This window comes from Rhododendron vialii, chromosome 4a (genome assembly GCF_030253575.1).
Source record: "Rhododendron vialii isolate Sample 1 chromosome 4a, ASM3025357v1".
In the NCBI taxonomy this organism is placed as follows: domain Eukaryota; kingdom Viridiplantae; phylum Streptophyta; class Magnoliopsida; order Ericales; family Ericaceae; genus Rhododendron; species Rhododendron vialii.
In genome coordinates, this window is record NC_080560.1 from 18552364 (window position 1) to 18580336 (window position 27973).

The following is a 27973-nucleotide window of genomic DNA, read 5'->3' on the forward strand; positions in this document are numbered from 1 at the left end:
TTAGCAATTCCAAAAGTTTTTGGTTCATGTGAATTATCTATATACTAACCAAGAGTATTTACCAAAAATATAATCAAGCTCTCTTTCAATTGTCTCTCGTATGTGGCATTCTCTTAATAAAGTTCATTCTCTTCTCTCTTTTTTCCCTACACTTTGCAAACAGTTAAAAATATACTGAAAAAAACTTTCAAACTTCCTCTCATGTTTTAAACATTCTCTCATATTATGATTTCTACATTTAATGTTAAATCATAAATAACATTAAACAAAACAAAAAACAAAAAATATTGCTTGAGTGCATAGCACAAGTACGACGCTTGTAAACCTCCTGTAGTCCAGGTATCCACTGTCCTACACAATAGCAGACACAGAGCTGCCTGGGGCCATGGCCCCCAAAATCCCAGACGTTTCTACTTTAGGCCCTATACTTTTGAACCACATCCACGCAGAACTGCAGCCACCAGAAATGCCAAATGCCGAGGGTGGAATTTGCAAACGAAGGTACCAGTCAAGCAAGTTCAGGTTTTGTTTCTTTGTTCACCCATGGTGTTAAACTGCATACATACATCTCCAAATATACGCCTACATATCAGTGAGTTATGAACTAGAGACAGAGCAATGACTGACTTCATTTGAATCCCGAGTTGCAGCCTGAACCCACCCAAGTTGCAGCCTCCAGCCATATTTCTGCAACTGCAAGTGCCTACGTAGCTAGAGACATAAAACAGTTGTGACACCCGTTCATATAGTCTTATAAGAAGCTTCATAAGAGTGATTTACAAGTGTAAAATAAAATCCAAGATTTCAAGTTTCCATAACCAACAAAGCAAAATGTTATTTGCAAAATCAAAAAATTGAACAAGGTAAAGGAAGAAAAGTTCCAATGTATTCAGAAACGCTCAAAGAGGATGCAATTTACCAAAAAAAAGTTCCATCATACTCATAAATGACAACCTTTGAAAGGAAAAGTAAGATCAAAATCAAAACTTCTATTTACCTGGATATAGTAGCAGGCGGTCCAATAAAGCAATTTACCACCCACATTTGTTCTCTTGGGAGGACAACAGGAGGAAGAAAGGTACATATGGATGATCACCACGCAATTCGAACAACAAGTCGTATATCTCAAATTGCTAGAACAATCAACAGCCATGGAAGCAAAGTAGAAGATCTGAACAAATTGCACATCTATAACTTGTAATATTAACTGGCACATCTATAACTTGTAATATAACTGAAAACCAAAGAAGCTTCATAACAGGCACACACTTGCAGAGAAAGTGAGATAGAAAGGAGTTAAAATAACCTGTTTCCAATTTGAAAAGAATCTACCGACTACAAATGAAGTTAGTTATTCCTAAGGGGCAGAAGCTAACTTGAACAGAGAAACTAAGAGTCCAACAAAAAATCTTCTGCCTAATGGAACAAAAAATAAATATCCGTTGAAGGGGTAGTTCATGGAGTAGCAAATATCACAACCAAAAATTTTGAACCTTGCTCGAGACGCTACATAGATCATGGGCCATCACTAGTCCTAATCACATGCCATTCAAAGGTGGCAAATGAACCAAAAATCCTTTTAGCAGAACTTCCAATGTTTCTAGCAGATTACACACGTTACAAAGGTGGTCATTGGCTCGTCTGCACTCCTGGTCTGCATTTGAGAGTAAATGCACTTCCTTTTACCACAACGACCACACTTGAACTGATCGGTTGTGGCTTTTGGTGTACCACCGCACTCACATTCAAACAAAGCTTCAGCTTTGATCTGTTTGTTCTCACGCTGCCTCTCGTCACTGGTCATTTCTTCAGGGGTCAAATCGGTTAGCCTCTCTGGCTCCACGTGTCCAAGAAGCACTTTCTTCCTAAAATCAGGGTTGTTTTTATCCTTCAATTTAAACATAATGGACCTGTACTCGACCTTTTGGGCCCCGTTTGATCCGTCAATTTTGTTAAACATGGCGGATTCTACAGCTACTGCTACTCAAATAGGGTCACATGCATCTACTTCATCCTTAGTGTCATCATCAACCTCATCAGAAACTCTGGATAAGACCTCTACTAGAAGTTCCCTAATTTTATCACGCATAGCATCATTGCATTTGAGCAGCTTAGTAAGCCTTGGGGTAGAATTAGATGCTTGTAATGGATTCATTTTGCAAGAAGATGGTTTCTCTTCCTTAGGTATATTTTCATCCTTAACAGACTTTCTCCCATCAGCCTTCTCAGCCTTGACTGTGTGTTTCTCTTCCTTCACTATCTTTTCAGCCCTAATTGTGTTACTCCAATCCATATTCTCAGTCTTGGCAGTATCAAGGATTCCCACTTTATTCTCAACCTGAATCATTTCTGATCTTGGTACGTTCCCAGGTTTTATTGAAACACCGTCTTCCAGTTTCTCTGTTTTGACAACTTCGTTTTTCGTAGCCTTCTCAACCTTAAATGAAACTGTCTTGTGAAGGTGAAGCTTTTCAACTTTAACAGTTGTCTCCATGACCTCAGTCTTTTTTGAACAACCAATATCAAGGCCCTCATTTTTCTTCTTTGTTGCTTCAACGATGATTATCTTTTTCCACATCTCGAGCACATCAGAAACCCTTTTCTGAATCTGCTCTACAGGATGCTTTGTCAAATGTCTAAGCTATTTTGCAACCTGAAATTTGATCTCATAAATACCCATAAGAACGAACCCATAAGAACGAACACATACTTGTAGCCGAACAAATTACAATTAAAGAATCAAAAGTAAATGAATTCAAGTACTTTTGACCATCCAGAACTGAGCACAAAAAGAATAGGTGAGTTTCCTTTTCTTTGGTTTTAATGTAAAAATCTTACTGTCATAAGATAACTAGAAAAAACAACGTAACCAAGGGATTTCATTACCAACTGTCAGCCAGCGTTTTCATTAGAAATTGTTGTGCATTACCAAGTTTCCCAAAGAAATATGAACTTATATGCCGACCAGTAATCATATACAGTTGTTCAACATATAATTAAGCAAAAAAAAAAAAAATTGGCTGGTTCCATTCACATGAATGCCAAAATTTTTACAATATTAGGTTTCCTTTATTACTTTCTCTCTCTTCATATTATGTGAGCCATTCATGATATAAGTGACAACTAACTGCTTAATATGTTGTCCACCCACTAATCCCTACGATGAAAATCACATTTTGGCCAGCAAATCGAAATTAAACTGTGTAAGTTGAAAACAAGCTAGACAAAATCTAACCATTAGTAGATGTACAAGTCAAAAGGAAAGCACATGACAATTACTCAACGACTTTTAAAAGCGGATGGGTTCACAAGGCTAGTGACATTTTTATTCGAAAGAAAGTACACCCCCAAAATAGGGATTTTTGGCAACAAAGCGATGAGAAATCTGAGAGAAAGGACCTGATGAGTAAGGCCCCCCACCTCCGTACCATTTTCATCTCATGCACACCATTCCCTATCAAATATGAGTTACCCAAGCAACACTGCACCAGCGGCGGAGCCAAAGTAGGCTCAGTGGGCACACATACCTTCGATGGAAATTTTTCTCCCTTGTTTTGGTTCAACTCCCCTTCCTTTCTCACGATGCAACACAAAAGCTGCCCCAGCATTCGCAAAGCCATCAAGTTGTGGGTCTGCGGGTCGTCATAAGAGCTTTGCTGTTGTCCAATCTTGACCGTCGTCATGATTTGTCTTCGAAAGTCATCAGCACTGATTCTTTCCCTTGACTCCAGGGAAACGTGAGTTCACAACCTAACTATGGAAACATTTATATCGGGTTTGTAAGGCTCCGTTTCAGAACACTAAGTTTCACTCAACTATAATAAGTCTCACTCCCTGATTATAGTTGAATTCCAAAAAGGACATAGGGCTTCTGCAATGTTTGAAAAAAAAACACACGTCATATAGTAGTTTCAACCTAAAATTGGTAAGATTTTGTATCTAAGAGGAGTTGTGAATCTTGTGTTGCATTGATGTCAGATGTCAATTTCGTGATACTAATCTTTACAGTTAAAGGGAATTTGTATGTTCTGCTTGCTTCTCGAAAAACCTGTAAGAATCCTTGGTACTTTATACCTGCTTGTGAAAAATAATTAATTTTGAGAATTGTTGCTTCGTAATGTCTTCTTCTTATTTACTCTGGAATTTCTTGTGTTTAGTTTTTTGTTCTACAGCGCTTTGACTAACTCATATCCATTCCCACCCCACTTATTGCAACATAAGTACATCATCATGTGTGATTACCCACTACCACTTGTACCAGTGGCCAGTGGGTGGCATGGAGGAAGAAGCACTACACCTAGAAATCAAGTTAATCAACATTGCGAAAACTTTTTATTTGGCTCGGAGTCGAGACTAACAAGAATGGTTGTGACAAAAAACATCCATCTCGTTCGCATTTTGGAGACCAGCACAAAAACAGTGCTTTACCCCTATGTCAAGTCAGTTGTTGCGCCTCAATGCATTTCAGGGAGAACCAGCTAGCTCTGGGTTCGAGTGGCATTTCTCCCCTAACCAGTAACCACAACTCATCCGCTGAGAAGATCAGTCGGTTCGGACTTCCACTTAGTTTCAGCTTCATCCTGGAAACGGATAGATCACCCTGGTACTTATCATTTTGTGGCTCTTTCACATAAGATGTCTGAGATAACTTAAACTCACAATGAGTGAATATGCTCAATGCTTTTTGCAAAAATTCTTCATCAAGACAATAATTATTCCCATGTAAAAGATAAAACATGCCAAAAGCAATCATTCCTTCCTTCAACCCAAAACACGCACTCTTTCTCACAAATAAAGACATATCTGGAAACAAGGCCAATAATGTACACACCAACAAAGTCCAGAATTTACTAATTGATTTCTACTTACAAAAATACACAAAGATACGTTTTTTAATACATGATAGAAGACCAAAAAGGATAGAACTTTGACACATTTGAGACCTAGAAACGGATTGGAGACCCATACCTGCGTTGACACAAGAACATCGTTGGTGACGGCGTAATCCTTCAGCTGGTTTAGCACATCGAGGCATCGATCAACCTCGGGCCCACCGGACGATGACGCTCCGCCCGCCGCCGCAGTGTCCGCAGCCATCTTCGCCGCTTCGAACAACTCCATCAGCTCTCTCTCCATCTATTTTCAAGTCACGAAAACAACAAATCAAACACATGCATACATACGTACGTACATTATACATATGATATATGCATCTTCAACGGGCCGGCCCTGGGCAGAAATCCCCAAAAAAGGGGACCTAAATAAATGTTTGATTCTCTCATGGTGTGTGGTTCAAAAATCCACGTACCCCATGAGAGTGTTTTGAAGGAGGGCAAGAGGGTAATTTCACATACCAACTCACCTAGGCAATTGTTCTGCAGAAGAGTGTTTATTTACTTAATCCCAAACAGAATGTGTTTAAGCATTGTCCATAAGAACAGCAAACCGAGAGAGAGAGAAGTGGGTACCTGTTAGAGCAACTTTACCAGTCAAGGTAAAAAAGCTTTTTAGCTATATTAGTGTAGTAGGCCGAACATGAGTTCGCTATGTAACGACCGAGTTCGTGCTGTGCCGAGCACGAACCTTGAGCACGGCTCCCGTCCCTGTTCTACATCGATCGTTTCTTTTGCCACGGACTCGTCGGCAGGACATCTCGTTCTCGGCCACCTTCCACGGCGGGTCATTTGTGACTGTCCTCTCCTGTCAATCGTGTCCCCGATCAGCAAAGGCGTGTTCGGCCACCCGCGGAGCAAGGCCACTGCCGACCACGGCTAGCCGCTGATTTGCATGTCTTTCCACGTGTAAAAGCGGTTATAACAGGAGATGATCATGGGCGCACACGGGTGTGCCAGCTCAGCCCTAAAAACGGTTACCAGATCTATTTGGTGACGTCATGATGACACTGCCCGACCCGCACAAGGCACGTGCTGGTGCTTGAAGAGCAAGTGAAGGAGCTCTATAAATACCTAGCAGTGGAAACCCTAAAGAGGTACATGCTACTACATACTCACTCTCATAATCTTCTGCCTAGGCTCTCTGCACATTACTTATCCTCACGCCGGAGGGCCTTGCCGGGACAACCCCCGGCTTGGTCTTTAGTCGTGCGCTCACTGTGCAGGCTAGGAGAAGACTCGACCGTCAAGCCACCAACAGAGGAGAAGATCGAGGATCACGGGCCACACAATTGGTGAACCTGACGTGAAACCTTCTCAGCCTCTGATCCAAACGGCCCAAACTCTTTTCCAAACCACCTTCCTCTTAAAAAGACGGTCAAAAACTCAACAGCGATGGGCGGAGATCCACAAAACGTTTCCGTTTCGGGGGCCAAAGACACCAGTGGAAACGCAATCCTCCCATCGTTTTCAGAAAGGCACAAGTCCATCTCACTCCCCCCAGATTCTGGGCTTTCTCCGGCCGCAGATGACATAACAACGGCCTACATCCGCCTTCTGCAACGACGAGACGACGAAAGGGACAACGAACTTGCAGCGCTAAGAGCGGAAATGGCCCAGATGAAGCAACATATACAGGACGCAACCCCAGCCACCTCCAGATCTACCGGAGGCGGACGACGGAAGCGAAGAAATTCTCCTCCCCCTCTTCCTCCTCCGCCGCCTCGAGACCACCCCGACGAGGCGGGCCACCACGTCTCCGTCAAAGACCGCCTTGGGTTTAAGCCAGAAAAAGGGGACGCCAGGGAAATCATCCTCTACAAACGACCTGCAACATCTGGTACACACCACTCGAGATCCCACCACGAGCAAACCCGCACAAGGGACACCGAATCATTCACGAGCACGTACTCGACTGGTCGCGCGGAGTTCTCTCGCACAACGGCCTCACGCCGAATCCGAGACTCCGTCGAAACCAGGCGCCACGTCTCTGAACGCCTCGGGGGGATACCACCAAAAAACTTGGATAATGAGAACGATGTTCGACGGAATGGCAAACGCATACGGATCGAAGGGGCGGAGAATGGGAACAGAACCTATTGCAACAAAGAGAAGTCCGTCGACCACCCCCGTAGGGAAACAACGGACCTGCGGGACAAGCTTCGCAGCCGAGTACGCGAGAAAACATCAGAAAGAGAGAAGCACCCAAAGAGGCCGCGCACGGATGATCTAGGCAAACCACCGCGTCCTGGATTTGAACGAAAACTAAAGGACCTTGGTATCTCACCCTTCACCTCCCACATCATCCACACCATCGCCGAACCCAATTTCCACCTACCAAAATTCACGAAATTTGACCCAAGCAGCTGCGAGGCTTACACTCACCTCATTCACTTTCGCCAAACCATCGAGCTGTGCACTACGAAGGATGAAATCAAATGCAAAGCATTCCCATCCAGCCTTGGCTCTCTTGGACTCCAGTGGTTCAACAAATTGCCCGCTGGATCTATATGGAACCTGGCTGACCTCGAACGGGCCTTTAACACCCGCTTTACCACAAGTAACAGAACAGCGAAGGAGCCTGAATCCTTGACCCAGATGAGGAAGCTCCCAAATGAAACGCTCAGGCACTACGCAGAGCGCTACTAGCAACTTTTCAATGAAATTCCCGAAATCGACGAGTACTGGGCTGCCCGTACCTTCAAAAATGGGTTGGAATCTGGGAGTAAAATACTCGACGAACTGGCTATTCGACCTCAGCATGGCATGGGAGAGTTGATGCGTGTCGTAGAACAATTTTGTGCCCTTGAAGAGTTCTACGCAGACCGAGCCGCTCAGGGGATCCCCAATTCAACAGCCTGCCAACCTACGACAGCCCCTCAGCTGCAGACACCAATCGCAACTCAACAATCCCAGCCAAAGAAACACGTCAACAACATCAAGAAAGGGAAAAAGCGCCAGCCAAAGGAGCACGACTACGTGGCCGAAACCACCCACTTCAAGGAACCAATTTGGTCTTTTCTGAAAGAGATAATGAGGCAACCATGGTTCGAGTGGCCGACAGGCAAACTCGGCACAGACAACGGCCAAGCTGATCAGAATCCAAGGAAAAAGTGCTCGTATCACAATGAGCTCGGCCACTACACAACGGCATGTGCTCCGTACAAGGCGCTGTTGGAACGATTGGCAACCCAAGATCATCTTGATCAATACATTGACCGATCAAAAACTCCCGCCCGGCAGACAAATCCCAACCCCAATGAACAGCGCCCACTGATACACGTTATCCACGGCCCAGTATCAAAGGAATTTGAATCAACTCTTCAGGCCGACTTCAGTCGCGCATCAACTTCCAGGCAGGTACTTGCAGTAGGACCTGGATCCAAACGTCCACGAACAGAAGAGCTGCCCAAATGGACGATTACTTTTACCGAGCGCGATCTTGAACGTGTGCAAACACCACACTCCGACGCTCTCGTCGTAACTGTCCAAATTGGAGTGCATGATGCCAAATGCATTCTTGTCGATCAAGGAAGTTCAGCAGAGGTCATGTACTACGACCTTTTCAAAAAGTTGGATCTACCTGAGTCAGCCCTACAACCTACCGACGTACCCCTCATCGGCTTCAACGGTGCACTTGTCTGGCCGCTTGGCCGAATCTTCCTCCCAGTCGTCGTGGGCTCAAAAACTCTGACCGTCGAATTCATCGTCGTCAACGCACCAAGCCCATACAACGCCATCCTTGGCCGAACCTGGCTCCACGGAATGCAAGCCATCGCTTCCACCTACCACCAGGTCGTCCGCTTCATCGGCGCCACAGGACGACAGGAAGATTTGCGGGGTGACCAAGTGGCCTCCAAAAAGTGCTATGTCTCTGCCGTCCACAACTCCGCCAAAGCCAAACAAGTACAATGGGTTGAAGTCCCCGACATGGCAGTAACTGACGACGTCGGCCAAAAAGCAGAAGACAAAGCAGAGGAAGACCTCGTCCAGATGCCAATCAACGAGGATGGCTCCCGATTCTTCCTCATCAGCTCTTCCATCAGCGAGGCTGACCGCGAAGAAATGTTCCAATACCTCAAGAAAAATATCGAAGTCTTTGCTTGGACCCCCAACGAAATGCCGGGGGTCGACCCGAAATTCATCAGTCACTCCCTCAACATCAAAAAGGACGCTAAACCTGTCATCCAGAAGGCACGGCGATCTGCAGCCGAACACGCTGACGCCGTCGTCGAAGAAGTCAAGCGTCTGCTGGAGGCCAACGCCATCCAAGAAGTGCAATACCTGACATGGCTGTCCAATACTGTGGTCGTTAAAAAGAAAAACGGCAAATGGCGAGTTTGCGTAGATTATACCAATCTCAACGACGCTTGTCCAAAGGATTGGTTCCCACTGCCGAAGATCGATCAACTTGTGGACGCAACGGCAGGCCATGCTCGGCTCAGCTTTCTGGACGCCTACCGTGGCTACCACCAAATTGCCATGGACCCCGACGACATGGAGAAAACTGCTTTTATCACGCCATACGGAATCTTTTGCTACCGCGTCATGCCCTTTGGACTCAAGAATTCAGGGGCAACATTCAACAGAGCTATATTCAAAATGTTGGACGAACAAATCGGCCACACCGTGGAGGCTTACATTGATGACCTGGTAATCAAAAGCAAGCAGGAATCCAACCACCTGCGAGACTTGGCCGAAGTTTTTGAAATCCTCAAGCTACACAAGCTGCGGCTGAATCCTAAAAAGTGCGCGTTCGGAGTAAGCGCTGGAAAATTTCTCGGACACCTTGTCACCCGAAGAGGTATCGAGGCCGACCCCAACCAAATCAAGGCTGTTCAAGATTTGTGCCCACCAAGGACGATCAAGGAAGTTCAAAGGCTTACTGGGATGGCAGCGACTCTCAACCGATTCATCAGCAAATCCTCAGACAAATGCCACGCATTCTTTCACGCCTTGAAAGGAAAAAGCCGACGCAACTTTGAATGGACCCCGGATTGTGAAACAGCCTTTGCTGAACTAAAGAGCTACCTAAATTCGGCCCCGCTGATGGAAAAACCGAAGGAGTTTGAAACCTTATATCTCTACCTCGCCGTGTCCGCCCACGCAACAAGTTCCGCGCTTGTAAGGCGGGAAGGCGCCGAAGACAAGCCCATCTACTTCACAAGCAAAACACTCCTTCCAGCTCAAACTCGTTATCTCCCACTTGAAAAGTTGGCCCTTGCGCTCGTCTCAGCGGCTAGGAAACTTCTGCCCTACTTCCAATCACACTCTATCACCGTCTTAACTGAACACCCCTTCAAAGCTCTCTTTCGAAAGGCAGATCTGTCTAACAGGGTCTCCAAGTGGGCAGTTGAGCTAGCAAACTTTGATATCCGTTTCGAACCACGAACGACGATCAAAGGACAAGTCCTTGCGGACTTCATTGTTGAGCTTACTCCACAAGACACTGAACTCCTCAACACACCCATCCCAACACAAACCGTTGCCGAGCATCAATTTTCCCCAAAAACTTGGCACCTTTTCCAAGGCGACATATGGCGTCTTCATGTTGACGGAGCGTCAAACAGCAACGGAGCAGGAGCCGGGGTCGTCCTAGTATCCCCCTGTGGAACAATACACGAAAGTGCTATCAGCATCGACTTTTCTGCCACAAACAACGAAGCTGAATATGAAGCCCTCCTTGCTGGCTTACGCTCAGCCATCGCAATGGAAGTCACCAACCTTGTTGTCTACTGCGACTCCCAACTCATCGTCAATCAAGTACTCGGTGACTATGAAGCTCGGGACCCTCGAATGTCGAAATACCAAGCCACGACAGCTGAGCTCATCTCTCAGTTTGCATCGAACAGATCAACCGAGAGCACAACGCACACGCGGACGCACTTGCTGGCCTCGCATCAGCATCCACAGCCTCAGAATTCAGAACCATCAACTTCGGCAGCATTGGCCGTCCGTCTTTTGAGCCCACTCCAGAGGTACTCAACATTGAACTCGGTCCCAGCTGGATGGATGAGATCGTTGCGTTTCTAAAGCACGACACCCTGCCCACAGACAAGAAGGAGGCTTACCGTGTGAGAAACAAAGCCGCTTACTACTGGCTTTCTGAAAGCGGCCAATTATACAGGAAATCCATCTCCGGACTGTATCTCCTCGTTGTCCACCCAATCCAAGTGCCCGCAATTCTGAGAGAACTTCATTCAGGCAGCTGCGGATGTCACTCCGGCGGCCGCTCCCTCTGTCAACGTGCCATGAGCCAAGGCTACTTCTGGAAGAACATGAAGAAAGACTGCGAAGAAGTTGTCCGCAAATGCCGACCTTGCCAGTTGTTTTCACCGATACCAAAGCAACCCCCCCAGAACCTCTCCCCTATTACCAGCCCTTGGCCCTTTGCACAATGGGGACTCGACATTGTCGGAAAACTACCAACAGCTCCAGGAGGATTCAAGTTCTTGATCACAGCAACGGACTACTTCTCCAAATGGGTAGAGGTCGAACCACTTGTGACAATCACAGAAGCTGACGTTCGCAGATTTGTGTGGCGAAACATTATTACAAGATTTGGAGTTCCATACGCCATCGTATCAGACAATGGAAGCCAATTTGTCGATAAAGACCTGACCAGCCTCTGTGAGGAATTTGGGATACGCTTCTTCAACTCCACACCAGCATACCCCCAAGGGAACGGACAAGCCGAGGCTACAAACAAGACCGTCTGCGCTGGGATCAAGCGACGACTGAACTCCAAGAGAGGAAAATGGGCTGAAGAATTACCACGTGTCCTCTGGGCTTACCGTTCTACACCCCGGCGCTCAACCGGCCAAACTCCCTTTTCAATGGCATTTGGCATGGAGGCAATTATCCCACTCGAATCCAAGTTCCCTACTTTGAGGACAGAACATTTCGATCCAAAGGCCAATGCAGATGCAGTGGAACAAAAATTGATTTTAGCAGAGGAAAAACGCGACGACACTCAGTTAAAGCTCGCCAAATACCAACAACAAGTGGCAAGAGGCTACAACCGAAGTGTTCGAACCAAGACCTTCAAACCAGACAACTTGGTTTGGCGAAAAGTGGTGCAAGCTAGCAAGAAGCAGAAGTTCAAACCCAACTGGGAGGGTCCCTTTCGTATTGTCAAAATCGCTGGTGAAGGTGCCTACGTGCTGGAAGACATGAATGGGCACGTTCTAACTAACCCCTGGAATGCACAGAACCTCAAGAAGGCCTACATGTAGCCGAAATTCCAACAATGTGCCTCATGTTCGGCCACTGCCTATCCATTTGTTCTTTCTTGGCTTCGGCCCATGTTTTTACCTTTTCTCCTGTACTTCAAAATTTGTGGAATCAAAAGAAATTTTATCTGGCAGTCATTTACAGTTCAAAATCCCTTCCATTTAATTTTTATTCTACCTCGGCTACTTGGCCAAACACAAACGATGACCTCGGTCACACCCACAAACGGCTCTAATGCCTCCGCTTTGGCCACTATTGCTGCCCAAGAGAAGCAAAAACGGACATCAGGTCCACCGAGCCCAGAAACACATAATATGGCTGGAATTTGGGCTCAGGTTCGGCTTAGCAAGACACTATGGTCGGCTACAGCCAGGTTACACTCACGCTTTGGTGAGCAAACCACCCACAAACATTTAAACACTTACAAACTAAGGGTTGACAAATTAACCGAGCCCCAAACCACGGTTGTGTATCCTCCACAACTTCGGCGACCAATCGCAGTATCAACTATACTAGCAACTGGCCGAGACCAACACACGCTCGGCAAAAAAAACTTTATTCTATTTTATTCTACTTTGGTTCAAGCTCGGCAATACCTACAGCTAGTAACTTAAACAATTGGACAAGCATTCCTACAATTAGGCCGAACCCAAACCAAAGTGGGGGCTACAGGATAACTACTACCATTAGCCAGGGCTCGGCAACTCTTCACATCAACACATCTAATGTGGCCCAGGCTCGGCTCTATTATTATGCATTGTTCAAGCTCGGCAAACACCAAAATGATAAAGCAATTTCTACTTTGCTACATGTCAACATAACTCAGCCGACCTAAAATGATCTCAAAAACAAATTTCAAATCAAGCAAGTATGACACTCAAGAAAGCGTTGCAGAACAGAAGTCATTCATTTAAAAAGATCAAGTAATGCAAGCTCGGTAAAAAGTTTACAGCCAGAGACCATTACATCTGGAACGGTAAAATTCGAACTTGGATCCGCCCAGTCCAAGAGTTCAACGAAGTACGAAAAATAAAAAGTAATTAACTACAGCAACATCTTTCCCGAAACCAGCAATCCGCGTACAACTTCTCTCAACCTTGGGCAGCCTCTCTAACTTCAACTCCTGCTACATCTGCACCAGCAGCATCTTCGGCAAAAGCATCCTGATTGACGATCACAGGCTCTTGCTCGGCATCAGTAGCAGCTGTCTTGCCATCACTATCTTTCTCCAAACCAGTCAGATCTTGCGTAATGACGTTGGCGTCGGTCAGGTCCTCGACTTCATCCTCGCTCTCGGGAAATTCTTCAGGAGCAAGGGGTGCACACTCCTCCTCGGTATACGGCAATACAAGCTCAGGAGTGACTGGGGCTGGAATAGACTTGGTCAAATTCATGTCAGCCTCCAGTTGCATGACTCCACAAGCTGCATTCACCCCATCTTTGTATCCTGTTCGGTAGGCGATGGGGATCCTCATTTGGATGGCGTCGTTGACCATGGACCGAGCCTCCCGCATGTACTCGGCACCGGCTCGGTCAAAACCAGCTTGATACGCCGCCCCATCCACCTCCTTCATTTTTCTTTTCTCTCTCCTGAGCACCTTGGCCACCTCGCCCTCGGCTTTCTTCATCCTCTCCTCCATCTCATCTCTTTCCTTCTCAAGCTCGGCCACCTGGGTTTTCACCGTCTTCAAGCTCCCCTTATAACTTCTAACCTTCTCCCGCTCAACTTTTAAGTCCTCATGAAAGCGAGCGCGCTCGGCAAGAACGAGCTCGGCATCTTTGCTTGAACGGAGCAAGGCTTGTCCAGCCTGATAAGCAAAGAGAACGTTAGTTAAAGACACTCCTAAAACAACAAAAACAATTGAGAAGGAGAACCAGGGTCGGATCATACCTGAACAAGATAGGCACCAGCATGAGTCAAGCTCGGCTGGAGGCCCTCAGGAATCTTTTGCATATCTTTCGACAATGCAAGACCCTGGAAATTGTAGTGGCCAGTCCAGGTTCAACCTTGACAGAATCCTCCACCGTCACAACTCTGCCTTCGGCCAAAACATAGGAGGGACTGAACTCCTGAGCAACAACACCACCACCCGAGCCCAAAGGTGGTTGGGATTACTTCGAACCACCAGCGGCCGACGATTCGGTCCCCCCCTGCTCGATCGGACGAGCAGTCGGCGGCTTGGTCGGAAAAAAGTCGTGTGTGACTTTTTGCCTCTTCTCGGTAGGCTCGGCTAGCCCAGGCTCTTGACGGACTGTTTTGCCGTCCCTTATGTTGACACGGACAACGTTCCTACGGCCCATCTCGTTGGAATGATCAGGCAAAAGAGTTTTAAGGGGAAAATTAACACCTGGGCGCTCGGCTTGATGGCTTCCTCCGAACCAAAATTCAGCCGGCTTTCTGAATGTCGGCAACTTTACCCTCGGCTGCTTGCTTCCTCCTGTTGAAACGACCTTCTTCCTTCGGCTGGGACCCTCTTTGCTGGGCTGTAATTCTTTGCCCCTCCTCCTGAGCTTCCCCCGGTAAGAAGGCTCGTAGGCAAGCAACATCGGTGCGTCCCTACAAGCTTGAGACAAAAGAATATCAATGTGTGCCTCAACTGATAGGGTCTGTTGAGTCTTTGTGATTGCTCGGTGATCTGCAAAAGTATTCAACTGTTAAGAAAATCACATGCATCGAAAGAAAAGTTAACGTCGGCAGAGCAGAAGAAACGTAATTACCTCGAAAATCTTTCGTCTTTGGCACCATATACTTACGTACGGTCTGGTCGCCGAACTCAAAATTGCCCCTCACTTCGACATAAAAATTTGCCCATTTGTCAGTGTCGGGCAAACCGTCTACTAATGGTTGTTTCTTGCCCCGTGTGGACAAGTACCGACGCTCGGTTTGGCCGTGCCTAGACATAATGTAAGTATGGAAAAGGTCGACTACGGTGAATTCAAGGTTGTGAAGCTCCTTCAGCTTAATCACCGACATTACTATTCGGTAGCTGTTGATGGCAAAATAATGTGGGACGATGCTGAACCGAGCAAGAAGTTCCCTCAAGAAGGGATGGAGAGGGAACCTCAAACCAGCCTCACATATCGCCATCAATGGGACAGTGATATGCTCAGGATGGTCCCCCCTCGTATCCTTGATTCTGTTGCTCGCCACTTGGTTGAGTATTATGTCGTTTGGGATGCTGTACTCTCGGCAAAAATCTTGATACTCCCTAGCACTTCCGGTGAAGAAATGGGCATAGGGGCAAACTTGGCCCCTCTCATAAAGATCGTCTACCCCTCTACCCTCGGATTGGGATTCACTGTGCCCTGAAAGGATAGTGGTTGGGGCGTCGGCCTGTGGGATGAATCTGGACTCGGCCTCTGGTCCCAGTTGAGGCTCGGCATCAGAATGGGTCGAAGGTGTGAACGATATTTCAGGATCGGTTACAAACTCGTCGGCACCGTATTCAAAGACACGTTCGGCATTCGAGTCACAGGAGTCGGAGGACATATTTGAGGCAATGGACGATATTTGGTGTCAGCGTCTGTGTTTTTCCAACCACTCACGGAAAAACGAATCTCCAGAATCTCCCTCTGAGCTTTCAAAGTCGGAAGAGATGACAATGGTTGGGTGAGCCAGACCTAACAAAAACAAAAAGAAAACAATGAGAAACCTCGTCATCGGCAAAGAAGGCAAGGGATCTCTAAGCTCGGCTACCCTATTGGCCCACCCTATTTGTCTCTTCAAGATTCAAGCTCGGGAAATACTAAGACGAAATGGGGCTTGGCCTGCCCGCACCCGAGGTTAGGCTCGGCAAATCCCAACAGGGGCCGAGCACGGGCGTTGTTACAGACTCGTGCTCGGAAGAACAAATTGAAGATGAAGATGAACAGTCGTTCATCTCCAGACCTCGTACTGTTCACTCAGAACAGAAAACCCCCAAACACCCAAGAAAATGGAAAGGAAAGCATGAAAAATTGAATCAACTCTGAGAGGAATGAAAATCGAACACATACCTAGAAGTTTCAACGAGATTTGATGAAGATCTGCTGAGAATCAAGGCTGGAAGACGAATGGGCAAGGAACGAAGCTCTGGCAATGGAGGTCTAGAGAGAGAAAGCAACGGTGGCTTCTCTCTCTAACCCCAACTCTTTATATAGACGTAGGGTTTGGGATTCGAGTTTCCCGCCCATGTAACTATACCGCCGAACCTGCAACCAATAAACACCTGACGCGTGGCCTGATGAGACGGGTTGGCAGGGCTCCACGCGTGCCCACCGTCTCCCTGTCTGCCGTACCTAACAAGAGATCAACACCTGGCGTATCCCCATTGGTTCCCGTCCATGGCCGTTTTGTTGAAAAGGGTTTTAGGCTCGGCTCAACTCAGTCTGGTAACCGAGTTCCATGCTCGGCCGAAGTGAACATCAATCCCGACCGTGCACTTGGCGACGACCGAGATTGAGGGGCTATTGTAGTAGGCCGAACATGAGTTCTCTATGTAACGACCGAGCCCGTGCTGTGCCGAGCACGAACCTTGAGCACGGCTCCCGTCCCTGTTCTACGCCGACCGTTTCTTTTGCCACGGACTCGTCGGCAGGACATCTCGTTCTCGGCCACCTTCCACGGCGGGTCATTTGTGACTGTCCTCTCCTGTCAATCGTGTCCCCGATCGGCAAAGGCGTGTTCGGCCACCCGCGGAGCAAGGCCACTGCCGACCACGGCTAGCCGCTGATTTGCATGTCTTTCCACGTGTAAAAGCGATTATAACAGGAGATGATCATGGGCGCACATGGGTGTGCCAGCTCAGCCCTAAAAACAATTACCAGATCTATTTGGTGACGTCATGATGACACTGCCCGACCCGCGCAAGGCACGTGCTGGTGCTTGAATAGCAAGTGAAGGAGCTCTATAAATACCTAGCAGTGGAAACCCTAAAGAGGTACATGCTACTACATACTCACTCTCATAATCTTCTGCCTATGCTCTCTGCACATTACTTATCCTCACGCCGGAGGGCCTTGCTGGGACAACCCCCGGCCTGGTCTTTAGTCGTGCGCTCACTGTGCAGGCTAGGAGAAGACTCGACCCTCAAGCCACCAACAGAGGAGAAGATCGAGGATCACAGGCCACACAATTAGCTCATCAAATTGGGAAAAAGTATCATGCAGCAGCCTCTGTAAACAATTAGGCAGAGTTGCTCAATCTACAGTTGTAAGCTACTTGTAGCTAAGGACTGTTCATTAGGTATGTGATTTTTAATATTATTTTCTCTCTCCTCTCTCCGACCCTCTCTCTCTTCCTCTTTTTTCTTTTTTGAAAAACCTGCACTTTGGTGCACTATTGAAAAGGAAAGAAAATATATTTTAATAGAAGATATGTTAAATAGATAATGTTGATGTAGTGTTGAAAGAAATATGACTAGGTAAAATGAAAAATGTGCACTGTTCACAAATTTTTTACCTAAGTATTGGTAAACTTGCTCTTAGGGAAAATTGGTATTCAATGGAATAAGGGGCAAATAAGTCCCGATCCATGGACTAGTTTTTAGGAATTGCCAAGTCATGGAAAGGAGAAAATTATTTCCCAATACATGGTCTGGAAAACATATATGGACAAAAATACCCCTCTCCCTACACAACGTCGTTGGAATCCCTCCTTCCCAAAACACTTAACTCTCCCACCCCCAAATCACATCCAAACCCTAGCTCTAAAACTCTCTCTCGCTGTTGCTCTCTGTAACCCATCCCGCTGCTCCTCTCTATCCATATCGTTTCCACTTTCTCCTCCTCTCTCTCTTGCCAACTGACGACCAGCAATTTCCCCATCTGTCTTCGTCGCTCTTCCTCGACATTGTCATTGGGCTTGAATCTCCAGACACAGTTGTTTCCTTTGGCCGCTGACCTCAGGCGACCTTGGAACTCGGCGACCATCTCTTTTCTTTTCCGGCCACCGAAGACCTCTATCAGGTTTCGGAATTGACTGGGTTTGAACTTCCAGCATTGATTTGCTTTCGAAATCCCCTGGGTTGGAGATCTTTTCTACCGTTTCTTGCCCTTTGTAACAGGTATTTTGTTTATGATAGATTATTTGTTTATGGATGTATAGAACTTTGATATTTAGTTTCTCATCTCTTTTCCGTATGCCATTTATGGTGCATGTGTGCTTTGGTTATTTACTTTAAAGCATTTTGCCGTTGTATGTGTTTGGGAATAAATGATAGAACCCTTATTGAGAAGGGTGAGCAAGGTCTATGAAATACGGTTGGATTGGGATTCCAGGTTTATATTCTTTACTGTGTTCTCGTTTTGGCACTCAGTGATGTGGGCCACATTAAAACCATCAGACTCGGATTTTTCTCTATTAGGAATAGTAATTTGCATAATATCAGAGATGCTGAACGAATTGTTGCCCCTTCCACCAGCGAGATCTCTCCATGCAAACTTCCTAGACCCTGAATTTGTATTTGTTGGTTGGGTACCTGATTCTAATTCTATGGGTTGAGCCGTTTGATGTAAAAGGGTTTCAGAACTGTTGAAGGCAACAAATACAAGATTAGTTGATTATATCCCAAACTAGATTTAGGGATTAATTTAAACAGAAAAGCTATGAGTACCGACCATGGGGGAGGAAAATCGTACCGACGGCTGCCGGCAGGCCGTCTCCGGCCGCCGGACGGCCGATCCGAGCTGTCCAAAAATTCTATAAAAAAAAACCGATGGGGCCCACGCGAGAATCAACGGCATCCGAGGTGTGTAGGGTGCTTGATCTAAGCACCCTTTTTTCGTGTATATATGTATATATGTGTATATACACGAAAAAGGGGTGCTCGGATCAAGCACCCTACACACCTCGGATGCCGTTGATTCCCACGTTGGCCCCATCGGTTTTTTTTATAGAATTTTTGGACGGCTCGGATCGGCCGTCCGGTGGCCGGAGATGGCCCGCCGGCAGCCGTCGGTACGATTTCTCTCCTCCTTGGTCGGTACATATAGCACCTCTCTAATTTAAATGTGCCACTTAATGTACCAAATCTCCTTTTACTATGTTCTCCGCACTTCAATTAAAATGATCTCCAAAAAGAAGTCACTTACAATCATAGCTTTTTGTTTGTCTCCACACTGAAAGCACTAAAACGACAAGGACCATTGACGGACACTATGTTGTGCATATTTTTATCCATAACCTCTATTTTGTTAGCCTTATTCGATAATATGTCACATAGCATTCAGCCAAATGGTTTGACGAATCCAAAACTTGCGGCAAAGACATTTGAAAAAAATCCTTATTTATCTTATGACTTAGGGTTAAGGGTAACCAGAAGACCTCACCCATTTAATCCAATATAATTAATACATGGAGAGGTTTGAAAACCTAATGCAGCGGTAGAATTCATTTTCGGAGCAAAACAAATAGTCGTAACACTTATTTGAGTTATTTAAAGTAACATAAATTTAATGTTTCTTGACTAACCAGGTTAATTAGATTCTCCATTATACGTCATTTGAATCCTACATGGTAGCCAAACTGCTTCCAAAAAGTATCTTTGTGTGGGTTTTCTTTGTTATCACCCTTGTAAGGATACAAGGAATTGAAACTAAAAGCAAACATCTCAGCAAAGAAACATGAAACTTTAATAAAGAGGTGAATTCTATAAAAAAAAAATGTAAGAAAGGGAACAATCTAAGATAGTGAACATGGGATTTACCTGAGCAAATCATTCACTTTTCCGCACGACACATGACAGTCATATCCATTCATCCCCTTTTTAGCAATCCCACATTTTCCATGCCTTAAAGCACATTCCAAATGGCATGACATGCCACATGAATTGCCAAGAAAGGGAGGCTCAGAGCTGCAATTTAACCACAATCTAGGGTCCTTGTTGTCATCATACTGGTAATAGATGTAGCACGAACACCTTTTGCAAAATTTATGCCCTCGACTTAATTTAGCCCTGCAAGCTGAGTTTTTGCATTATATAATATTAGCCATATCATTTTCAACATTGTTGATTAAACCATTTTTCACTTCAACAGGAACCCGATTAGGGTGATCAGCTTTTCTCTGGCTTTTGGAAGCTCTTTGCTCAACTATAGGTGAAGATTGTGGTTCATGGTTTGTTGCAGCCTGACTCCCCTCTGAATTATTTTTCAGATACAATTTTGAAAACGTTTTCTACTTCGTCAAGCTAGTATATTTCCTTTCTTTTCCCATCTCCGCACATAGTATCTGTAAAATCTCTTATCAGGTCCATGATTGTAACATTTCAGGGGCATGAGGCCACTTTCATACTTGATAAACAAGTTCCCTCCTTTCCTCCATACTCAACTCACTGTATTTTGATGGATCAAGCACTACTCCTGGGGCCAAAAGAAATATAGACAGTACAATAAATATGACCTATTAGGGCAGTTAAAACTGCCTCTAAAAGACACCTATTGGGACAATTTACATATTGCAGCACTAAACAATAGTGTTGCATTTATGGATGCAGCAATAGACCTAAGGCGGCATTTATAAGGTGATAGATTGAGTGGCCTCGACATCCATTTTTCAGGGTATTTTAGGATGTCGCTATAAGGTTTTATAAGGCACTCTAATGTGCCGCATAAGTCCTTATTTTGGAGGCAACATCTACTGCCTCAGTATATGTGTTTTGGGCTGATGAATTGCCATTTTACACAGCACTTTTGACTGCCTAGTTAGAGTAATTTTTTTCCAGTACCGCTCGACTGGATGACATAGTTACTAAACTCAGGGAAATGGCAAATCAGTGGGTAAAGTATATTTGGCCAAGTGATGTAGTTTTTAGGAATTCAAAAGTCATGGGAAGGAGAAAAATAGAGAGCAATACATGGAATCCAAAACAGACTTGGACAAAAGTACCCTTTCTCCTACACATGACGTCGTTGCCCTTCCTTCGCTCTATTCCCTACCCAAACGTGAAACCCTTCACCCAAATCACTCTGAAACCGAAACCCCTCTCTCTCTCTCTCTCTCTCTCTCTCTCTCTCTCTCTCTCTGCGTGTTGCTCTTTCTGTGCATCTCATTGCTCCTTCTCTCCTCCTCTATTTGAAGAATTGCCGACGACCAGAGCAATCCCATTCTGTGTGTGTGTGTGTGTGTGTGTTGCTCTCTCCCTCCATCTCGTTGCTCCGTTGATTCCTCCTCTCTTTGTTGCCAACCGACGACCATAGAGCAGCCCATTCCTCGACTTCCGTCCTCGTCTGGGTAAGAGTTCTTGACCTACACAACGTCAATTATTTCTCATGTACTTACTATTATTTGTGCTAGTGCTTTATGGATGTTTTTGCCACATTCTTCAATTTTATCGAGAACATCCAACAACCAGAGGAATAAACCATTACTCCTTGTGGGGGGTGGGGGTGGGAATAGCGCATAGGTCGAGAACATCCAATGACCAGAGGAATCAACCATTACTCCTTGTTGGAGTAACAAATTTTGCGCATAGATCAATCAATACTGGAGTGAGAGTAAACCAAATTTGTTTTCAGCTTCTCAGAGGAATCAATTACCGCCTGCATACCTTTTCAGAGGAATTATTAGGTCCTAATTTGAAAAGTTAGCTAACTTATTTTTTGTCTTTATCTTAATTTTTTTTGCATTTGTTTATCTAGGTTTGAACTTTTGAAATCCTCTTGCTTCCGAAACGACAGGTTTTATTGATTGATTCAAAACCTAAATCTGCGTGATCTTGTAATTTTACTGCTCATTTGGTTGCCTTATGTGGTAAATTGGGAATATGATTGTTGTTTAGGTACTTCAATTGGCTTCTGTGATGGTTATGTATGACTATATGAGACCCTTTCAATTAGTTGACCAAAACAACTTCTAAATTATTGGACTGTGAATATTGTTTAGGGGTTGAACCTTTTTTACTTAGTCATTACCAATGTTGCATGACTCATCAGAATGTATGAAGTACGCAGTTTGAACACTCTACACTCCGTTTCGAATGCGGGCTTTGGAGGAGTAGTGAAGGGTTAGAGGTGAAAATATAGTTGTTACGTGTTTGGGTTGATTTTTAAGAGGGGTAGGGGGGGGAGGGGTATGGAGGAGTTGTGAGGAGGTTAAAAAATTGTAACCATTTCTTTGTCCTATTTCTTCCCCTCCACTTGGGAGGAAATGAAAGAAATGGAGCGGAAGTAAGGTGCTTCTTCAAAATATGTTTAGTATTCTTGGTTACTGCTTAACTATGTATAAAACTCGTATACATAGTTAAGCAGAAATGGCCTGTGATACCTTCTATACACAAAATCCTTAGAGAATTGATGAATTATATTCAGAAATTTGAGTACTTTGTAGAGTTTCCTTCTGTTTGAGTCTTGAGATGAAAATAAGATGAATCTTGATGCGCTTGAACACAAACTTGCACCCAACACTCGCACATGAGTGCATGTAAATTATTGGTTGTTACTTAGCTTGGTGCTCATTTATTGGAAGTGATATTGCGTACTTCTAAATCATTGAGATGCATTCATCCATTAATTTATGACCATCATTGGACAATGAAACTTAATTGTTTTAAACTGTGACCTTTATTTTTTTTTGGAAGGAAACTGTGACCTTGATATGTTGTCTTCAAGCAACATTTATTTCAGAGAGATAGGTGAAGTAGAGTGGTTAAAGAGGACCAAGTTTGTCTTTGCTCCCTAGTTCATGAAGAAACCATCAAGTGCAAATGTATACGAGACAAATGACATTTGTGTGAGTGTACTTATCATCCCGGTATTGCGGATTGGCATGTGCTACGGTTGTGCCCTAGTTCGCGACATCGGCTGCAAAAAATTGTGCCTTTATCTTGTGTCTGTGACTCAATCCTTCTCTTTTTCGGTCGGCTTGCCGGCCTTTTCACAGCGGGGGGATGTAAAAAAGGATCAGTACAAGAAACACCGTTGTTGACGTTATTATCATTAAGCTCGTTCACAGCCAAAAATGATGATGGACTAGGCATGTCATGCAACGGCACTGGGGACATGGTATTATCATATATCGCCATTTGCATCTCCTTTTTGAGGAAAGGATCCACCATGTCATAAATGGAAAAACCAGAGCTCTGAATAGCATGAGCGCATGGAATTCCGGACATCTGCCAAGCAAGACAACTGCAATGCCGAGGGATCAAATTGACTGCATAAAGTTTTCTAGTGTCATTTGCGACAATGAACTCGGTCGGCGAAGAGTTTCGATGCGTAAATTTCCGAGCATATTCTTAAGACTTCTTAATTTCCTTCTCAATTTGTTTGCCAACCGGCAATTTCCATTTCCTAACCTCGGTATGCTTACAGAGCAACAATTCAGTGGTCTTCGACACATGTCCCGTCATAAATTGTATGATGTCCAATTCCCTTAATGGCAATATCCAAGAATTGAAACATTCAGCAAGGTTCGTGTACATCTTGTCCCATCTCTTGTAAGGGAAAAAAGCATTAGACCAGTGTTTTGGATTGTTATCTTCCACCCATTTTGATAGATCAGGAGAAATTCCATACAACTTTGCTAAATGATACTTGAATGAGTCTTCCGTCCTTGCGTATGCAAGATCATTAACTACCTTTAGAGCCATGTTTCGTCTTTCAGCTTTCAACCCCTTTGAGCTGGCGAACTTGCTAAAGTTTTCCTTTAGGTGACGGAGACACCATGCATTACAAAAAACCTTAATTATACCATTGAGCAAAGAAATATTCCGATCGATGACCAAGACGACTTGACATCCTCCAAGAACTTCCTTAAGATTAACCAAGAACCATAACCAGTCTTCATCATTCTCACTAGACACAATGGCATATGCTAGGGGGTACAACCCATCGTTCGCATCATGTGCACTAGCCGATAGAACGTGGCCCCGATAGTATCCGGTCAAAAAACATGCATCCAATTTCAAAACTGGCCTTAGATAACCTGATCGGAATGCTGCAATGGAGCAACCATAAGAAACAAAAAGTTGCTTGAACTTGCCTTCATCTGTTGACGTCCATATTGCCCTACTGTTTGGTATGGCTTCAACAAGCCGCCGACACATCCATGGGACTAGGTGGAAAGTCATCGAAGGAGGTCCTGTGATGGCTTCCTTAGCCTTTTCTTTCACCCTCCAACCTTGACTGTAATTTAGATGACATTGGAACACATGCTCAAAGTCCTTGCAAATATCCCTCGGCAAATATTCAGGCTTGTCCACAATTCGGTTTTTTGAAAAGCAACCCCACTTGTTTACTGCGAAAGGTCAACTTATAATTACTTGCATCTTCTGCATTGTGTAGGTGCTCATTCCTTAACATGATGACACAAACCAAATCACTTGAACCCTCACATTTTGCAGTCAGCTTCCAAGGACACCCTAGTACTTTACATAACAATCGATAGTAGGCTCTACTATTATCCAAATAAGTGAAGCTGAACTTGTTGGATGCAACAAATAGTAACATTGATTGCTTGAAAAGGTCGGGGCTTTCAAATAGTTGACCCTTCCCAATTAAAATCTCATTTGCATTGTTCGGCAAGTACGGCACCAACCCCATCTCTTGGCTACAACTATTGCTCACCTGACTGGGAGAAGGTAGTGCCAGTATTCCTCCAGGCGAGCTACTATTGTCAGTGACCATCGATTCCCTAACAAAATAAAATATATATGGTTATTCAAATGCACAAAGATAAATAATAACTGTAAATTAAAATGAAACATCCCATCTAACCTTGTTGAATTGTAACCGGTATTGTGGATAGGGTCATTATTCTGGCCTAAATCTTCTACAAATAAGTCGACATCATCTTCGTTCAAGTGGAACAACATTGCAACACCATTGTCGTCATTCAATGTTACATACTTCGTCTTGTCCCTCTTCGTGTTATAGAAAAACATTTTACCTTTGAAATTAATGTGAAGGGCACCACAAACCTTCTCACGTAACTCATTAAGTTGACTTCCTTCCTCAAGTAGAACTGCTACACACATCCCACCGTTGTACAAGAAGGTGCCATTGCTGTTTACCTTCCGTTCTCCGCCCCAGTAGCAAAAACCTGTCAATGTTTTCTTTTTCCTATTCTCCATACCTAAAAAGACAAAATATAGAGCATACATTCTTAACAGTCCAGGACATACATTCTTAAATAGAGAGCAACAAAAGTTCTTACAAGGAGTAACATTAGGTGACTTAAAAAGCAACTATTTTATTCGCAGGAAAAAATGTGTTACCTAAAATGTTACCTGACTTTAAGAAACAAGAACAACATTTCATATAGACCTTGTAAAGGGGCAGCCGGTGAGTTAAAATTGAATTAACTGCCCTTAACAGTCTAGGGCATACATTCTTACATAGATAGCAGCAAAAATTCTTACGAGGAGTAACATTAGGTGACTTAAAGAGCAACTATTTTATTTTCAGGAAAAAACACGTTACATTACTATCACAAGAAGAACGAGAAAATACGAAGTACAACACCAAGAGTACACCACCAGCCTCCATTCGTTGACCTCTCTCCCTTCCTGTGACTTCCCTCCCTTCCTGTGACATCCCTCCATCCATCTCCAGCCATGCATTCCTCATCCTCATCCTCTTGAAACACTCTAAACGAGTACCCTATTGATCATTTTTTGGTTGACAAGAGTGTAACTGCTAGAAATCTAAAGTATCTACCATGAAGTTGTGTCCATGTTTGAAGTGCTGAAACTGAAGTAATGATTGTGTCCTAAGTTGTGTCTATGTCTGTGTCTAAAATTTGTGTCTTAAAATGCAATGAAATGATTTCACCACTACCTTTCATTTGTTTGTGCAATGAAATGATTTCAACACTCCAAAATTGGTAACAAAGCTGCATCTAAAAACTGGTGCAGTAAAGTGCATCAATCAAAGTGCAGCAAACTACAGCAATCATTGCAAGTCAAAGTTGAAACTGAAAGTGCATAACACAAAACTTAAACTGAAAGTGCAGATTCATAGCCAAATACAGATTCAGTAGCTATCAAACAAAAGTAGGTTCAACTAGTTCAGATTCAACTGTCAATAGCTACAAAAAAACAGACCACATTCTGGTTCTGCTATTAGTTACAAACTTCTACATTTGTGTGTGTAAGAATGGTGTGGATTCAACTGTCATTAGCTACAAAAATTGTCCATTGCAGCCAACTCCTCTCTTTAAGCCTTTATCGATCAAAATTTTGGATTTGTGTGTGTAAGAATGGTGTGAATTTAACTACCATTTGCTACAAAAATCGTCCATTGTAGCCAACTCCTCTCCTTACGCCTTCATCGATCAAAATTCCGGATTTGTGTTTGTAACAATGCTGTGGACTGCGGAGTTATGAGTATACAGAGTATGAAACAGACAGAGAGAGAGAGAGAGAGGGGGGAGGGTTTTGTGTGTGGAATTGTGGATTCAGATCGACCAACACACCTTTGTAAAGGGACAACCATTAAAATATAGGTACCCTTAATAGTCTAGGGCATACATTCTGACATAGATAGCAATAAAAGTTCTTACAAGGAGTAACATTAGGTAACTTAAAGAGCAACTGTTTTATTTTTAGGAAAAACATGTTACATGAGTTAGAACGAATTATGGATGACAACACATTGTTTTTTTTTCTGTTGCAGTCATACTATTGTGCCTTGCACATTGTTAGACTTAGAAAGTTCATAATTTGTTCCATTAGTTGGAACGAATTATGGTGCTAGGACATTGTCAATGGAAAAAATACTTGAGTGAAGGCCCTCGAAATGGTTTGCTTGCGTTGTTTTCACATCACTATAGAAAGGAGAAAACTTGTCCCAAAAGCTAACAACTCGAACAAGAACCATATTTCATACAAACCAACACACCTTCGTAAAGGGACAATCATTCAGTAAGCTAAAATATAGGTCATTGCCCATTGTTGATAGGAGAATGAAACACCCACAATATCCTACGTCTAAAATATAGGTTATTTCTTTCTCTTCAACAATTTATCGAGCACATGTTATGCATGACAAAATAGGTACCTCCTCAGTCTATCTTTTAGAGAGGCATTTTTGGCTTAAAGAAATTGTAGTTTACTTTCTAATGAAATTGTTTCATTAATCCTATCATTTTGCTGTTGGAAATTAGGGCTGGGCTCTATTTCTAAATTTGAGAAATTCCTCGAAGCCATTTTGCTTGCGTCGTTGTTTTCGCGTCACTATATAAAGGAGAAAACCTAACCGAAAACCTAACAAACTTCTGCCTTTACCAGATTACTCACTCATGCTAAAAATATGAAGTTGCTTACAAACAGAGACATAAGGATGAAATGAGAGAAGAGAAAGGTGCAAAAAAATTGAATCACCCAAAAATCTTACTAGCTGCGTACGACGATGAACTCGCTCGGGGAAGCAAAAGATGCTGCTGCTTCTTGGGTCGAATGCAACAGAGAGATGAAGTGAGAAAGGGAAAAAGATCGAAGTGAAGGAGAAGAGGTCTAAGGATAGCAGAAGCAGTAGACGAAGACGAAGAACCCTACCTCTGTTGTTCTCTTCCTCTTTCAGCGCACGAATGGGATTGGGAGTGGATTTTGAAATGAGAACGGCGGATGGGATTGGGGATTTAGGGTTTTTTCATGAGGGGCATAATAGTCTTTTTAGGTGGCCCTCTCCATGTATTGGGAATTATTTTTCTCCTTCTCATATTTAGTTGAATTCCCTGAAAAGTGGTCCATGAGTTGGGAATTGTTAACCCCTTTCTCCATTGTTCAGTAATTCCCCCAACCAGTTAATGTTTGGGCTGACTGTTGTTTCTGGTTTGACAGGAATTGGATATATCTTGCAAAAATTACCCACAGAAAACCCTAGAATTCCTTTTTTATCCAGAAAACCCTAGAATTGATCTCTCTTTTTTT

At 44.2% G+C, this 27973-nt stretch overlaps 1 protein-coding gene and 2 pseudogenes across 1 annotated transcript; all 3 read right to left on the reverse strand.

The window, feature by feature from the left end:
• Positions 1-171: 171 nt before the first annotated feature.
• LOC131323152 (transcription elongation factor TFIIS-like) lies at positions 172-27973 on the reverse strand (annotated as a pseudogene).
• On the reverse strand, positions 18354-20676 carry LOC131323765 (VIN3-like protein 2; annotated as a pseudogene).
• On the reverse strand, positions 23339-25676 carry LOC131323766 (uncharacterized). The gene is made up of 4 exons (XM_058355609.1): positions 25529-25676; positions 24819-25176; positions 24425-24735; positions 23339-24339 (listed from the first exon to the last, which is right to left on the reverse strand). Exons 1-4 carry the CDS (start codon positions 25674-25676, stop codon positions 23339-23341), a joined length of 1818 nt encoding a protein of 605 aa, XP_058211592.1.